The following is a 16,426-nucleotide window of genomic DNA, read 5'->3' on the forward strand; positions in this document are numbered from 1 at the left end:
TGCATGTGCAGACTCTGCAATGATGTGTGGCAGAGCATCATTCTAGGGTGCTGGAAAGAGTCTCTTCCTGTAACTTAAGAAATAGTGTTCTGCATCAAGGTCAGATCTGCCTGGTACAAAGCTAAAGCTAACTGAAGTTAAGGAGGAAGCTAAGGGTTATGTACACTTTCCCTATCTGCAAATACCCACTGTGCCTGGGTTTGACATGAAACCTTATCAGTTGCCATCCTGGATAAGAACGAGCCTTGTTGTCGTCATCTCGACAATGCTGTTTTAAATCAGGGTTGCAAAGTGGGGTTAAGAGCATTCCCAGGTTCATTTTAACTTAGCATGTAAAAAAGCCAGCATGGTATAGAGCAGGTATGGGAAATCACTGGCTCTCCTTTCTCCTGAACTTCTGCTCCCGTCATCCCCGCAGATTGATACTGCTTGCTGAGACTCATGGGAGCTGTAGTCTTTTAACGTTTGGAGTGCCAAAAGTTCCCCACACCTGGTAGAGAGCGTATTGGCCTAGCGAGAGGAAGAACTTGGTTCAAGTCCCTGTTAGGCCATGAAGGCTGGTGGGTGATCTTGGGTCAGGCACTCGCTCTTGCACTCCAAGCCAAACCTTCATGACCTGGCTGTGATTGAAGGAGAGGGAAATAAGGTGGAGAGGCGACTCTAGTTCACAGGCGGTGGAAAGTTATGCACAAAATCCTATGGCTCTTTCCTTTTTCCTTTTTCTTTTTGTAAATATTTTTAATTCATTTTCATTTTTTTTAAAAAACCCTTCATATTAATATCACATCAAATCAAACCAAATATTTCCACATTCAAAAACAAAAAACAATATAGCCAATTATATAATCCGAATTAATTATTTACAATGGGACTTCCCGTGTTTTGGATTTCAAGAGCTAAATGGCCATCTTTCTGTTATCTTCACAAATTACTTCACAATTTTCCAATCCTGATATTGACAATCTCCTCTCTCGACCAGTCAGTCACTGGTATAGCTTTATCTTGTTTTATTTGACCATTCCTTATTGCTGTAATCACACAGGGGGCTTTTTCCACATTGTTCTCAGTCTTAATATTTTGAAGCACAGTCCTCCTCAATGACCCCTCCTTTTTCTGCTGATTGTTGTTCTAATAGGCTCTGGCTCTTTCCTGATCCCTAAATTTCATTTTGTTCTACGTTTACCACACCATTCAAATACCTTGATTTACCCTCCCCTCACTCTAAGGTCCTTAGGAAGATTAGAACAATTTGTATTTAAAATGTTACGTGAGTTGTCGAAAGAAATAAATCCTGAATACAAGCAATACCAGGTAGGATAATTTCACTAGGTATTCTCCCATGCCCGAGCAGTAACAGTGCTTAAAAGCCAGGGAATAACTGCAAAACGCAGGGTCTTTTAAAAGCATCATACACTACTGTGGTTATATGGTGAGGCTGAAAGGTTTGGACCTTTGTCACTGAAGGTGTGGCAATGCCATTCGCCTCTTGCTTCCAAATTTTGTGCAGTGTCTTCTTTGTTGTGGCTGAATGTGGATATTTATCTTCTGAATCTTTATTCTGCTCACACGGCTTTGTAGACTTCACTGTCCCCCAAGATGCTGTGCCTTGTTTTGGTGACGACAGACCTGTAATGGTTAAATACAGCATCCTGCACCTTTACTACTGCATAAAGACCTTTGTTGAACTTCGTCCCCTTGTTTTCTATGGGCGGGAAAACTGACCCACCTTATGTCCAACATGTGGTGTTTTCTCAAGTATTAGAAGTCCTGTGCACTGGTTCTCCATTGCAATGTGCAGGACGTGTTTTTAGACTTCATTCTGTAGCCCACACACATGGCAGCTGAAATGGGGAGACGCTGCTGAGATGAACGTATGAAGGGTCAGTTCTGTGTGGAGATGGCCTGCACGCTTCTTTGATATTCAGGCTTCTAAACTTCGGTTCTTGTTCTGACCTAGGACAATACTCAGTTGTCCACGCTCCCCTCTTCCTCTAATACTGAGTTGGTAAGATTGTTGACTGATCTGTTGCTGTTTTTTGCAGAGTGCCACAAAGCATTTGCGTTAGTTGTGCGACCACCGACCGAGCAGAGCAACTTGTTGTTCAGCTTCCAGATAACGACTGAGGAACCTCCCAAGGAGAACTGGCTGAAGATGCTGTGCCGGCACGTAGCCAACACGATATGCAAAGCAGATGCTGTAAGTTCTTGATATCAGAGCTGACGAGGGGGTTGTACCTTGAATCTGTTTTAAATGTGTAGAGGTTTAAGAGATCTATGTCAGATGGCTATGCCAGAACTAACAGGCCCACTGGTAGCATGTCTTGTGGCAAAGGTCTGCAAGACGGGACAGCTTCTCAGAAGAGCTTGCTGCCAGTTCATCAAGGCTGTAATCTCTTGGAGACTCTATCTGTACTCAGTGAGCTTAAAGCTCATCCTGTTCTCATAGTGGGCAAAGTAATGGTGTCAGCAGCATGAGTGAGCACAGCAGTATATGCAAGTCAATCATAGAGCCAAGTGAGGGTGTGAAACCGGATGTAGAGGAACAGGGTGTTTGCGGGCTTTTTCAATGGTGTTTCAAATAAATGTGGCTTTGCTTAAATGTGCAGAGCCTCAGAACGTAACTCCTGCATAAATGGGGAGTCGCCTGCATTTATAATTTATTTACAGCATTTTTACCCTACTCTTCAGCCAAGAAAGGTGCTCGAAGTGGGTTACATACAGTCAGAACAAAGCAGCCCCTACTTGCAGGCTTACAATCTAAAAACATGCAGCACAAAGGGGGAAAGGGGTAGGGAGGGAAGAGGAAAATAAAAATCAAAACTCGGGCACCAGTTATTAAACAGTTGTTCCTAGAACATCCCCCTGGCACAGTTCAGGGGCAGGAGGTGCCTGATGGAGATGTCCACAGAGCCACAACTCAGCATGTTTGGATTCAGAAAAGACCCCTTTGAGTTAAATGGCACTTAACTCCCAGGTAAGGATCAAAGCCGTACGAACAACAACAATGCTCTTGTTTGCATGGTATGCTTGCCTGGAGTTATTGCCATAACAGGTGCAGCACATCTGTGTTTGGAGTGCACTGTTGCACTTGAATAGGGGTGTGTAGCAGCTCTGTGCATACTCCAAATAAGGAGGTGAACTGGAGTGATTTGGCCCATGATTTCATGTTTCCAAGTTGGGTCGTGCTGTTAACAAGCTATATTGTGGGGGATCAGGGAAGCTGATTTCACTTCGGGCCTTCTCTCCCCCGCCCCACAAGATGAAGCCTGACAAATCTCAGAAAAATAGGTGCACAGGGGCCCTTTTTTCTTTTCTGAGAAATGAAACCAAGCTGCCCAGAGCTTTGGAAGGGTGGGGTAGGGTGCGGGGATATCTTGTTTTGCTAGACAGGCCAAGCTTTTAATCAAAGTGAATTCTTTTTCTGAATCACTCCAGTCAGTGATTGGGAGGGGGGAATGATGTTGAAGTAAATAAACCTCACCATGTGGGTCATCTTTCTCTGAGCTTTGGCTGTGATAGCAGGGCATATGGAGTTAGGCTATTGTGTCGGCCTGCTTCTTTCCCAGTTAGTCTTTTTCATAACAAGTAACCTGCTTGTCTGCACTTCTTCTGGTTTCCCACCCAGGGGCAGCTTCATCATGCCCTGCAGCTTTCAAACTTGATTTCCCACAAAAAATAAAATAGAAAATAAAATAGAAAAATGATTTGTATTTTCCCACTCCAGAATGGGAAAGTCTGCTCCTGTGCACCTATTTTTTCTGAGATTTGGCAGGCTTCATGCTCTCAGAAGGGGCATTGATGCCTGCAATTTGCAGCTAATTCTGGCAGAAAATAAAGCTTAAGAGGTACTGTATTTTTCGCCCTATAGGACGCACCCGACCATAGGGCACACCTAGTTTTTAGAGGAGGAAAACAAGGAAAAAATATTCTGAATCAAATGTTGTGTAAGCTACTGTATTTAATAAACAACCGGTATATCAGAATCATATTACAGCCATGTAAAGTGAACAGCACTCAACAATGGCATTAAGAACCATCATCACTGTCATTAACAAATGAAGAGAGACTTTAAAGTTTGAGTACTCTTCTAGTCTTCTGTGAACCCCAAGAACTCATCACTGCTAGAGTCAGAATTTATGAAGTTCAGTTGCTCACAATCACTGACATCACTTTCTTCGCTATCTTCATGTAAAATACCATCTTCGTTTCCATCCAAAGCATTGCTAATGCCACATTTTTTCCTCTCAGTCCTCTTCCTCCCCTCTCTCAGCCTGCTGCTCGCAAACATTCCCTTTACTTGAATTACAGTCAAGAAACAGCTGAGCAGAGCCTCTCAGCTGTGGGTTTGGGAGGCTTTCCTTCTCCCCACTTTTTTCTCCCCCTCCCCAAGCAGCACAGCCCCCTTTTCCAGCCTCCTCCTCTCCATCCCTTTCACCCAAACTCCTCAGGTGACGTCTGCCATTTCTCCCCTTCACTGCTCCCTCTCCTTTGCCCTCTACCATCACTCTCCACTCACGGCAACCTATGGTACCTCATCTCCCTTCACCCAGCTTCTTGGTCCCCCACCTCTCCGTCCTCTTCCTCCCCTCTCTCAGCGAACAGCCTGCCCACTGCTCCAAAGCTTGAGGGGAAGGGCAGGCTGCTGGCAGAGCAGCACCCCCAACCCCCATTCAGCAGCCCAGGAGCACGGGGGATGGGCGCACAGCCCTCTGTTGCTCCAAAGCTTCCCGGGGCTGCAGGGGGAAGCCGAGGCTGCCAGAAGAGGAGCGCAGCTCCTCCACCACCACCAAAGAGCAGTCCAAGAGCGTGCTGCACTCCGGCAATTTGGCTCCAGGGACCACACATTCGCCCCATAGGACGCACAGACATCTCCCCTTACTTTTTAAGAGTAAAAAAGTGTGTCCTATGGTGCGAAAAATACGGTATTTTTTTTATTTAAGGGGTCTCCGCAAAAAACCGCTGGATGGCTCTGCCTGAAATTTGGCAGGCTTAATGCACTCTGAAGGGGCTCCCTTGCCTACAAATTTCACCCACTTATGTGAAGGGTTGGGTTTTTTTTGGAAGGCTACAACAGTTTTTAGATTCCCCATATAGTCAGTGGGTGTGAAACAGAACTTGGGATCTAACAGATCAGATTTGAAAACCTGAAATAATGAATCCCAATTATTCAGTGTGAATTCAGAGCAGATTGGGTTGCTTGCAGACGCTGCCAATACAAGGTGAATTTTGTTGCCATTAATCACCCCTAATAAATAGTGTTATATGAAGATCTGCTTTGCCTGCCCACCTGTTTAGTATGAGGTAGCATACATTAAATGGCATAGTAAGTCATCCTTTCCAGGAAGTTTGTTGGGCCGTGAACGTTAACTGTGTCTCTCTATTGTTTTATAAAAACTCTAAAACAGCAAAATAAAAAGTACCATTAAAATAATTTAATCAAATAGCTTTGAGCAAAGCAACCATTCTTTTAATTTGTTGTTGATGGTTGCCTTGATGTCTGTTGGGAGAAGACAGAATGTGTGTGTGTTAAACAATTATTTTATTTCCAGCAGATCCTGCATGTGCACCATTAGGCTTTTGGTGATCACTTGATTGATTCATTCTTCTAGGGAAAGACGATTGCCTAATGTCCGTTGTGCATGTCTATGCTTAGAAAAGTAAAAGAACGTGGCACTGGGACTCTGTCACTCAGTGGTTCCAGAGAACAAACCTATCATAAGGTGCCGTTTGGTTTGCATATTACTCACAACACACCCCAATTCTAAACATTCTGTATTTCAATGGAGCAGATTTAGGGTTGCAAGTGCTCCAAGGGAATTTATTCAACGAAAGACATGTTTTATATAGTGTTCTATGTGTCTGCTGCTTTGGTGTAGGGCAATGTCTTATTCACTGGTTTGTGCTTTTAGCCTTGCCCGATTCCTTTAACAACTGCATTTTTTGCAGTTGTCTGAAAAGGAGCAATGCATAAGTTCTTGCTTGTGTGTAAGAGTTCTCTGTGGTCAGGACACCCAGATTTCCTGGTGTGATGTTGGGGATGGGGCTAAAAGCACAGCATTGCCCTATGTATGAAAAACACAGTTGTTGTCAGGCTGAAACCGTGTACAAGTATATAAAGCCCCATTATATCGGATTCTTCTGACTGTACTTAGGATTTGACTCCTAAATGTACGAAAGAGCTATCTTTGAATAGGCTTTTTCCTGGCAGAGCTAAATACAGTGGTACCTTGGTTCTCAAACTTAATCTTTTCAGGGAGTCCGTTTGACTCCCAAAACTGTTCGAAAACCAAGGCGCGGCTTCCGATTGGCTGCAGGAGCTTCCTGCACTCAATTGGAAGCTGCGTCAGACGTTTGGCTTCCAAAAAATGTTTGCAAACCCGAACACTCACTTCCGGGTTTATGGCATTCGGGAGCCGATTTGTTCGGGAGCCAGGCCATTCGACTACCAAGGTACCACTATATCTTTTAAGACCTCTTAAAAAACATGGAACATTTCATGGTTGAAAGTGTGCTGCTGTTGAAAAAGGAAGTGGTGTGTATTTTAGCTGCTGTCATAAACTCTGAATGCTGAGGGATCCCCATCACTAGGTTAGACTGGACTTAGGAATGGTTGCCACCTTGTCAGTTGAAGTCACAAACTTTCCCTTTTCCAGACTAAAGGGACTTCGCTTTTTCATAGCAATGTGTACACTGACTTCCATGCTCCACATGGTGGCAGTAAAGCCTTTAATTTTGCTCTTTGTTTTTCCTACCTGCTGGCTAAGCAGTAGAGTTCTGAAGGTTTGCAACTCCTATCTGGAAAGTTTTGTCTTTGGTAGTGAGAATCTGAGGACGGTGTCTGAGAATTTGAAGTCTGCTGTTGATTTTTGAAACGTGAATCACGGTGGCTTCGCCTTCGAGTAAGTTCTCAAGCCTTCTTTCCTTTGCAGGAAGATCTCATTTATTCTACTGATCCGGATTCCATTGAAGTAAGCACGAAGGATGTGGACAGCACACTCAGCAGGGCATCCCGGGCCATTAAAAAAACATCCAAAAAGGTACAAGGTTTAACTAATAAACAAATGCTATTCTGAAGCTATCTTCTCGCATCAAGGTTTTTCATTTGGGGGCAAAACCCATTCCGTTCCCTTCCCGGTGACAAGTTTTATTGCACTGGAATATTTGAGCCTAAATGTGACACTTGCACATGCTCCGCACATCAGGAGAGAATGAATGTAAACCACTGACAAATATTTCCAGAGGTATATTGTGCAGTAGCCCTCAATTGTGTAAGGAGCTTTTAGCTGATGTATGTGGTCTTCTCTCAGTCTTTTACGTGTTACTATTCTAGCACAGAGTTTGAGAGTTTGGCACCAGTAAAAAGATCATAACTTTTTCATGTTGAAACAAATTGTGACAAATCTGAGGGGGGTAGGGCCTTGTTAGTTTTGGGGTTTTGTTTTTGACAGTGAAAACGGGGGCCTTTTATGTCACTTCCACTATTTGGCATTTGATTCCACTATCTACAGTTCCCCACCTTTCTATATCTAGGGTGTGACTCTTTCTCTATGTATGATTCCTCCCCCCTCATTCCTCTCAATATAGATGTTGATCCTGCATCTGAGGAAGCGAACTCTAGTCCACAGAAACTTACACCATAATAAATGTGTTAGTCTTTTAAGTGCATTAAGAATCTTGGTTGGTTTGTGTTAGGGGGAAAAAAAGTAATATAATGTTGTTTGGCTAGCAAATCTGTAGCGATATGAAGTGTGAGGCTGGAATAGGCATGAATGGGAACAAGATGGTTGGATGGCTTTAAAGGAACATTAGGCAAATTCATGGAGGGTAAGGCTGCATTATTAGCCTCCATGGCTATATTGCCAGGGGCAGTATGTCTCTGAGTACCAGTTCCCGGGAATCACAAGTGGGGTGAGCGCTGTTGGACTGCAGATGTGTTGGACACATCTGGCTGGCCACTGTGAAAAGAGGATGCTAGACTAGATGGGAATCTGGTCTGATCCACCAGGGATGCTATGTTCTTATCGAATATATCGAATATATTTAATCCTTGCTGCTTTGGCTAGTGGTAAGCAAAATGCAACAAAATGTATCCGCGTAGAACAGCAGAAGAAGCCTTACTGAAAAATGTGGAATCGATTTCCCCGTATTTTAAATAAGGGTAACACTGTAGTCTTTTCTACAGTTTACTTAACGTGGTTCTTAAAACTCTGCAGGTCACACGAGCATTCTCATTCTCCAAGACACCAAAGAGAGCGCTCCGGAGAGCATTGATGGCGCACAGCAGCGTCGAAGGAAGGACTTTCTTCCCAGCTAGTGAGAATTACTTAGGAGGACGCGTTGCCAGTACTTCATCTCTAGCTGTAAGTGACTTTTCCCAGAGAAGTCTTGAATAATATAAAAGCCCCGAGTGGGGAGGCTGGCTCCTGCACTGTTCTTATTTCAATAATGAAGCTTATTGTAATCATGTCTGTTAATCTCTCTCCGGAAGTCATAACACCTGTGTGGTCAATGTAATTAAAAGATCTCAATTGTAGTAGAGAAATCCACTCTAAATGTCAGGCAGAAGTGAGCATGCCTGGAGGAGATAGTGAGGAATGTATCTTACAGAAGAAAATCTGCTCTCTTGTGACCAATTAAAGACATTTGAGAAAACAAAACGTTTCAGAAACTGAGCTACGAAGGTGCTCAGAGGTTCTGCAGCCATGAAAGAGAGAACAATCTGAGCGCAGGAAATTCCTTTTTGGTAGATAAAAGTTGGGTTGTGGGCTAGGGTGCATGGGAAACTGCCTTGTACTGAGTCAGGCAATTGAGCCCATCTAGCTCAGTATAGCCTACACTGGCTGGCAGCAGCTCTTTAGGGTTTCAAATGTGGTCTGTCCCAGCCCTATCTGGAGATGCCAGGGTCTGAACGTAGAACCTTCTGCACCCTGAGCAGATTCTCGAACACTGAGCTATGGCCTTCCTTTAGGGGAATTTGGATCTTATTAAATGTCTTGTGGTTATGTGTTCTGGCAAAAAGGGGCTTCCCAGAAAAGAAGAAAGAAAGAAAAAAGAAAAGTGACAAGGAGTAGTTAAAAATATTACAGCTATAAAGATTAATCAAAAGCATGGGATGGAGAGACGCTCTTGAATCATATAGACAAATGTACATTTGGACTGTTAGTCCCTTTGGAGGAGCTGCGTTCAATGTTTTGTGATGGCGTCTAGCGGTGCTAGGTGAATGAAGCCAATGAAGGGTGGCTGGCCTTGTCTCCACGGCAGGGCTGCTTGCTCCTCTGATGAACTGTTCAGCTAACCACAACAAGCACGGCCAAGTTTTCCTTTTCTACATCAAGGCCTTAAGGGAAATAACCTTAAGAGGGTGTCCTTGCACCGTAACAGCACTTGAAATGGGAATGCTCAATATCTCTTGAAAACACAATTTGGTGCTGCCATCCTGCCAGGCAGTCTCTACCATTCTAAACTGGATAGATAGACCTCATTCCCAGAACATACATAGTTCTCCAGCTGTTGTGAGCTGGAAATTTCTTTTCTCTGCTCCATTGCATCAAAACCCATAAAATGTCACAGTTCTCTACTTAGTTTACCTGATCCCAACCCACTTTTACTGATATTATGATGTTGGTATTCTGGGTGAGCCTCTTAGAGCAGAGGGTTCTGCAAGCCTTTGAATAGAATTTTTGCAGACTCCAAAAGATTTTTTTTGCCCAGTGGAGGAAAGGGTGCAGATGTTAGGTCTGTAGATGTTAAGAAAAGGGGGCTATTGTTAGATGAGTAACTAGTTCTTTCCTAAAAGTGCAGACGATTTGTTGGGCAGAACCTGTCTCTGAACTGGGAGATAAGGCTCAATACAGCCATGATGGATATGCTGGGTGGTTTTGAACATGTTCCTGTGTCATCCCTGAAATGGCAATGTTGACCAAATCATTTAATGACTCCTATCGCAGGGGTAGCATAGAGACCGATTAAGACTGACCTTTAAGCCCAGTAATCTCCAGTTCAGTCCTTGTCTCTGCAATGTGCTCACCCGATGACCTTTGCCAAACTGGTCAATTTTATTGGCTTTAGGTCCACTCATAGACACTTCACTTGTAATATCGGCATTTATTGTTGCAATGATGGCTGTAATGAAGTATGCAACTTACTCCACGTACTGCTAAGTATTTTCATGGAAGATGAATGAGCAAACATGGAGATAGCCACTGAAGATGAGATCTAGGCCATATCGTGCCATTTTAAAAAAAATCGACTCTTGCAATTTAAGCACAGTGAGCGCTTTATAATTTGGATGTACTTTGATATATAAACTCGGTCTGAAGGCTTAAACTAGGTGGTGTCATACACCTGCGGATCTCTTCTTAGAGCCAGAATTGCTTTAGTGCCCCCCTCCTTCTCCCACTCTACAACACAACAGGCATTTCCCAGCAGTAGAATGTCCTTGGGTTGAAAGAGACTTTTGTTTTGGAAGGTATGAATTACTGAAATACAGAACAGAGGGATTAGTCATACAGGTGGAGCATCGTAATCTCTGAAAGGTAAATCTAGTTCAAGCACATCTTGGACTGAAGGACTCAAAGGAAGCAGTTAGTACGTTGTCCTTGGCTTGTCAGCCTGGCCAGGCTCTTCCTTAATCTAAAATAAAATGGTACGGGGAGAAGCACAATGGGAGATCGTGATAGATCTGGACTGAATGCGATGTGTGGATTAACTCTCCGTTCCCCTCTTCCCGCAATGTTTTTAGATTACTCGCTGCGCTTCTACGTACAGTTTATGTGAACCAGTTAAGCACATTGTTAGTGTGCAGCGTTCCAACTCCGTTGATGGGAACTCCCCGAGCTCTAGGCCTCGGCCTCTGATAGCTGCTTCCCACGGTGTAGAAGGGAGAGTTGCTTCCAGCTCTGACAGCCTAAAGACCTGTTCCCTGCCCAGTCCTTGCCCAGTCATCAGCACCACCAGAGAGGAAGCGACTGATGACCAGAGGGCCGCCTAAAGTGAGCTCTGCCACCTCCTTGTTGGGCACTTCTCGGAGGCAAAGAGACTGGCCTTAAATAAGGCCTACAGTCTAATATTTTCCAGGTGCCGGGCCTCTCTTAAGCACTCTTTCACTTCTGTCCCAAAATGCTTGAATTCCTTCATTCAAATTAATGGTGTTTGCATGGTCACCACTGATACTGATCTTGCTCTGGGTTTCTTTCCATGTTTTCTGGCAGTTTAAGGTACATATGCTTTTTTAGAAAACAAAACTATGTGGCTGTTTACTTGAGAAAAAGGTAGCTTTGACATTTGGAAGTTCTGTCCATTCCTTCAATCTCTTGCAATGGGTGTGTAGCAGAATTACTAAGATAACCGGATAAGTCATTTGGCTAAAGTGACGTGCAGGGCACTATTTTTGGGGGGTTAGGAGCTCCTATTAAATATATTCTAGGACCAATTACAATACACTTTGCCTGCTGCAAGCTGTCAGTATTTTTAAATGACCTTGAAGCTTGCCCTATACAAAAACAAAACCTTTGAGTTGTATAGCGATTGTGGATGATTGTGATTGTGATAGAGTTGTAAAATGTATAGCGATCTTATAATAGTCCGAGAGGGTTTTTCTATCTTTCTTGCTCTTCTTTTAGACGCCACTTTGAAGGCACGAAAATGCAGCGAGGGCAGAACTGCTCTTGCATACGTTTAAGTAGAAAGCAATGCCTCATCTTTATTTCTCTTGAGGCTTGGCTACATTAGAAAACCTTACATGTCGAAAGGCTGAGTTGGAGAAGCTGCTGCTTAATAGAAATGCAACACACACACAACCTCTCAATAGTGTTTCTGAAGACGTATGCCCGCCTAACTTGCTGACACTTTGCAAACCTGGATTTTAAAGCGGGGAAGATCTCTGCTTCCTTGTGATCCCCTTGAATCCCCCCTCCTTTCCCAGGCACACATTAGAAGTATTTCTTCCACGGGAGATGTATACACTTAATATTTCTTCTTTTCTTTGAACAGGGCATCCACTCTCCGTCCTTGATCAACCTGCCATCAGTGTTTGAAAAGAGGAGTCATACTTTAAGTCGGTCAACTACTCACTTAATATGACATGGACAGGAAATGGAGTTGCAACTTAACAATTTTGACTGACGGAAAGTGGTCTAGCTTTTTGAAGTGACCATTTACTGACATGAACGGTGGTACTTAGTTAGCACTTAGTGGGAATTAGTAAGCGTTTTAGATAACACTAAATTAATCACCAAGAGTTGTCTGATGTGCCTACTAAAAAACTGAAGAACTCAACCTTGGCTTGGAGAGAACATATTCCTTTGCACAAATCATCCTATTGGCATAATGGAAATATTCTGCTTAGTGTAAACATTGCGCAGTGACGTTATGAATAAACCAATGTTGGACCTGCCTGCGGATATTCAGAAGTTGCTCACTGATGCCCGCACTGGCTGAGGATTGCGGATTTCGCTTTTAAAATAGTGTTTGTATGTTTAGAGGCTGACGGTTTGAATTAACCATTGCATAGACCAATATCCAAAGTGAAACACTTGCTTACTGTTTAAAGTATAAATCTGTTTTTTTAAAGCCTAAATTATACTTCAAGCATGATGAAAGTGCATCGGTGGCGGTGGTTTAGTGGAAATATGCAAATGGTTGGCCCACATGTCTGTTGGTCTGACGCTCTTTAGCTGCTAGGTTTTACTGTTGCCCAACAAAATGCAAAATTACTGAAGTGGAAGCCCCTAGAAAAATCACTGAACTAAATTGTATTTATAATTTTTGAATGGGGACCATTTTTTTTAATATAAAAAAGCTATATCTAAAACTTAAGTGAAACACTTCAATTTTTCAATATACTTAGTTTTTGTGCACAGATTTCATATGGAGATGAAAATGTAGATCTGATTTCAATATCTACAGCTGCTATTTTTTATTATTCAAAGGCTTTCATATAAAAATGTTCACCTTGTTTTCTGTAGGGTTTTTTTTTTATACGGTATTTTCTCACATCTTAAACTTTTTAAATATCAAGTTTTCAGGCTATACTTCTAAACTCCCTCTGAAAATTAAGTTTCTGCATACAATAAACTTGGTTTGTTGCTGTCCATTTATGGGGGTTGGAGTGGGTGGGATTTCTAATTTCCCATTTTCTCTTAACCACTGACTGCTACTAATAAGTGTAACCTGTGCCACTTTTTTTTTACTACTTGTATCTTTTACAATTCTATACTGGCAGAAACTTGTGTAAATAAATAGAGTGGTTTGTGTCGCTTATCTTTAATTTTTCATGTTTACCCCTGCAGATCCCACCCTCCCAAGTTCATTGAATAATTTTTTGCAATATCCTAGCAACGCAAACAACGTGCATCCTATTCAGCTGCTTCTGAGCATTTCTTAGAGTGGAAAATTCACCAAGGACATGTCTATTACTACTTACTTTGAACAATGAAATCCTCTCCCTGTTGAATTGCCCCTTAAACTCCATTCCTTCTTCAAAGAGAGAGAAGACTGAGGGTCTGGAGACAACAGCGCTGCAGAGATGACAATACGCAGAATCTACTGGGTGGGAATGGAAAAGCTTTTGTGGCATTATGGGTGCTTGCCCAGTAATTGTGAGTGCCAAAGCTTTTCTATGTCACAATTCTAAAATGCCCAAATGTGAAGGGTTAGGGCCTTGAAAGTGCACAGAAACAAGCAAAGTCCGTGAGACCTTGGGATTGCCGTCACCCAGCCCACTTGGACCGTGTGCTGTTTGAGGAACGGCAGTTCCTGGTTAGTAGAGTGTACCCCTCTGTTCAGCCGACCATTATATCCTTTTAAGTACTTGCTACCACCAGACATCCTGCCAGCCTAGCAGTTTGAAAGCACCTCAAATTATTATTATTATTTATATCCCACCCATCTGACTGGGTTTTCCCAGCCACTCTGGGTGGCTCCCAACATAATAATAATAATAATAATAATAATAATAATAATAATAATGCGGTAAAACATCAAACATTAAAAACTTCCCTAAACAGGGCTGCCTTCTGATGTCTTCTAAAAGTCAGATAGTTGTTTATTTCCTTGACATCTGGTGAAAAGGCGTTCCACAGGGAGGGTGCCACTACCAAGGAGGCCCTCTGCATAAGGGGTGTGCAAGCCAGTCGTTTCCAGCCAGTTCAGTTTTCTGCTTCTGTCTTTAGCTCTTGAAATGCTTAATAAACAAGGAAAAGGAAAAAGAAAAAGAAATTGCAGTGTAAGAGCCCTTTTAGCGCATAGCAAAGGGCAGCTCTCTTAACTCCTGGGGATAACTTATAAGCAACAGGTACTCTCACAACTGTTCCACCACCTCTGTTCAGAAAAGAACACAGATTAATCATCATAGTCCATAAATGCTTTAATAGCTTGCAGTGAGAATATATGCCTCTTCAAACAGCACTAGGAACTTTAAATAGAACCGAGTGACTGGAACAGTAGAGTACAGTGCTGACATAGGGAGAAAGATGTTTGCCTTTAAGGTCGTAACTAATTCCACCCTTCAACAAATCTCACCCATTTCATCAGGAGGGTTCCTAACCCTAAAAAGGTGACAATTTTAATAGCAGAATTTGTTACACTGCCAGACTGTGGGTGGGCAAACTATTTCAGCATTAAGAAGACTGTTCATCGTGGGACAAGCCACAGTTTGCACATCATTAGCAGGTTTCTTTTTTAAAAAAACCCCACAAAAAACTACTGCTATATAAGACTTCGTTTCTTGTCTCCCAGCACCACACAACCTATTGTTAGAATGTAAAGCTTGAAGTTAAAACTTTTGTGCCACTTTGTGGAGCCAAGAAACAAATGGTCCTCTTCTTTTTGGCAGCTCCTGCCTTTAGAAAACTGCTAGTCTATCTAACCTATCGTTGCCTTGCGTACTATTCTTTCACCGGAGCCATGCTGTTTTTAAATAGGTTATTTTAGAATTCCTCAAGAACCACAGACCAAGTCCATGGGAGCTGAAAAGAAGTTAAGAAATAGTTGGTGCAAAATACAATATAGTGCAACAACAGTATCTAATAATATTACTATGCAGGCTTATTTCACATGTTTTAATGCACAATTGTTGCAATAGCTTTTATTTTTGTTAGCATTAATTATTTTTAATATTGGCTTTCGGGTTGTGAAGTTTTTGGACTCCATTTTCCTGGTCTACTTGTTTGGACTGTTGCTTATTATATGTGGATGTGCTTGCTTTTCCTGTTTGTTGCAGATCTTGCTGGTTTGTCCATTGGAGATTACAAGGCTAACTAGCTTTGGACCTGCTCAAAAATTACAGCAGTGAAACTCTGTAGTGGATATAAGAAACTGAACATCTCTTGTCTGACAGTGGGAAAATTAAAAGCTCCATACCTGAGACTGTTATCTAAGGGGGCTGCATGTGATTGACTAGCTGGCTTTCCTTTCCTTACCCCTCCCTCTCACAAAGGCACAAATGTAACTGGGAATCACAGACATTTATTCTACACTGGCTCGCAAAACAGAGTGTTTACAAAATAAAACACTGGTATCTGAAGAAGTGTGCATGCACACGAAAGCTCATACCAAGAACTAACTTAGTTGGTCTTTAAGGTGCTACTAGAAGGAATTTTTTTTATTTTTACAAAATATAAGTCTGGAAGAACCTTTGGTCTGATTCCTTCGATCCAAAATCAACAATCTCTTGTGACTGAGAAGTGCAGCACTTATATGGAGCACTCTGGTCTCATGAGGAAAAGGGTGGGATTGTTTGTTTCATAAAATGTATATTCCGCTCGATTGTAGGGAAAACAAAGCGGCTTGCAAAAAACCCCCAAAACATACACACCATAGAATTATCACTAAAATAATTTTACAGCCATAATTTAAAACGTACAGAAAATGGCAACCACAATAGAACAGACTAAAACAAATTAAAACTTCTTGTTCTTAACTCTTCCCCCTATAAAAGCAGGGGGTTGTTAGCCGCCTCTTGGCTGGGTTTTTTACTTTCATGAGGGATGCATTTGGTCGATGAAAGATAGTTCTGATACAACATAAGGTTCTCATTGAAGGTATTTCCTTATGTGAAGGTTTAGGTAGTATTTCAAAGAGAACTGCCCCACTGGGTTTGAGCATGACTATTACATGCATGTGATTTGGGGTGACCTATTTAATTATTATTTTTTTTGCCCAAAGGTTATTTGTTCCAAATTATCACATGCTTTCCCCTCTGGAGAGAGCTGCATGCTCTCGATATTCTGCTCTCTGTGTTGTGTGTATGTGTGAGAGAGGCCTGTAGATCCACCCTGGTATTAGGAATCTTCCAGAGTTGGTGAAGCTTAATTTGCAAAGCAGGAGGTGGCAGACCTCCAAGCTTGATCTACTCTGTTGAGAATGTGAGATCAGTGGTTATAAACAAAATGTGCTTCTTTAATAACACTTCATTTAAATTTAGCAT

The 16,426-nt window shown here is 42.4% G+C and overlaps 1 protein-coding gene and 1 long non-coding RNA gene across 10 annotated transcripts in view; one reads left to right on the forward strand and one right to left on the reverse strand.

Annotated features, from left to right (window-relative positions):
* The window catches only part of ECT2 (epithelial cell transforming 2), a 43,113-nt gene extending 29,853 nt beyond the window's left edge, over positions 1-13,260 (forward strand). For 8 of the 9 annotated variants that reach the window (XM_083503981.1, XM_083503979.1, XM_083503985.1 and 5 more), the window contains 4 exons: positions 2,043-2,197; positions 6,930-7,037; positions 8,214-8,360; positions 11,992-13,260. In XM_083503981.1, the coding sequence (XP_083360107.1) occupies positions 2,043-2,197; positions 6,930-7,037; positions 8,214-8,360; positions 11,992-12,081 (500 nt within the window). In that variant the 3' untranslated portion in view covers positions 12,082-13,260. Of the gene's footprint in view, positions 1-2,042; positions 2,198-6,929; positions 7,038-8,213; positions 8,361-10,741; positions 10,992-11,991 lie in introns of all 9 variants that reach the window. The other variant, XM_083503987.1, reaches the window with a different exon arrangement.
* Positions 1-16,426, reverse strand: part of LOC310707497 — a 579,039-nt gene that overhangs the window by 74,610 nt on the left and 488,003 nt on the right. The gene's annotated exons all lie outside the window — the stretch shown is intronic.

The sequence above is a fragment of the Podarcis liolepis genome, assembly GCF_965112155.1.
Source record: "Podarcis liolepis genome assembly, chromosome: 5".
NCBI lineage: Eukaryota > Metazoa > Chordata > Lepidosauria > Squamata > Lacertidae > Podarcis > Podarcis liolepis.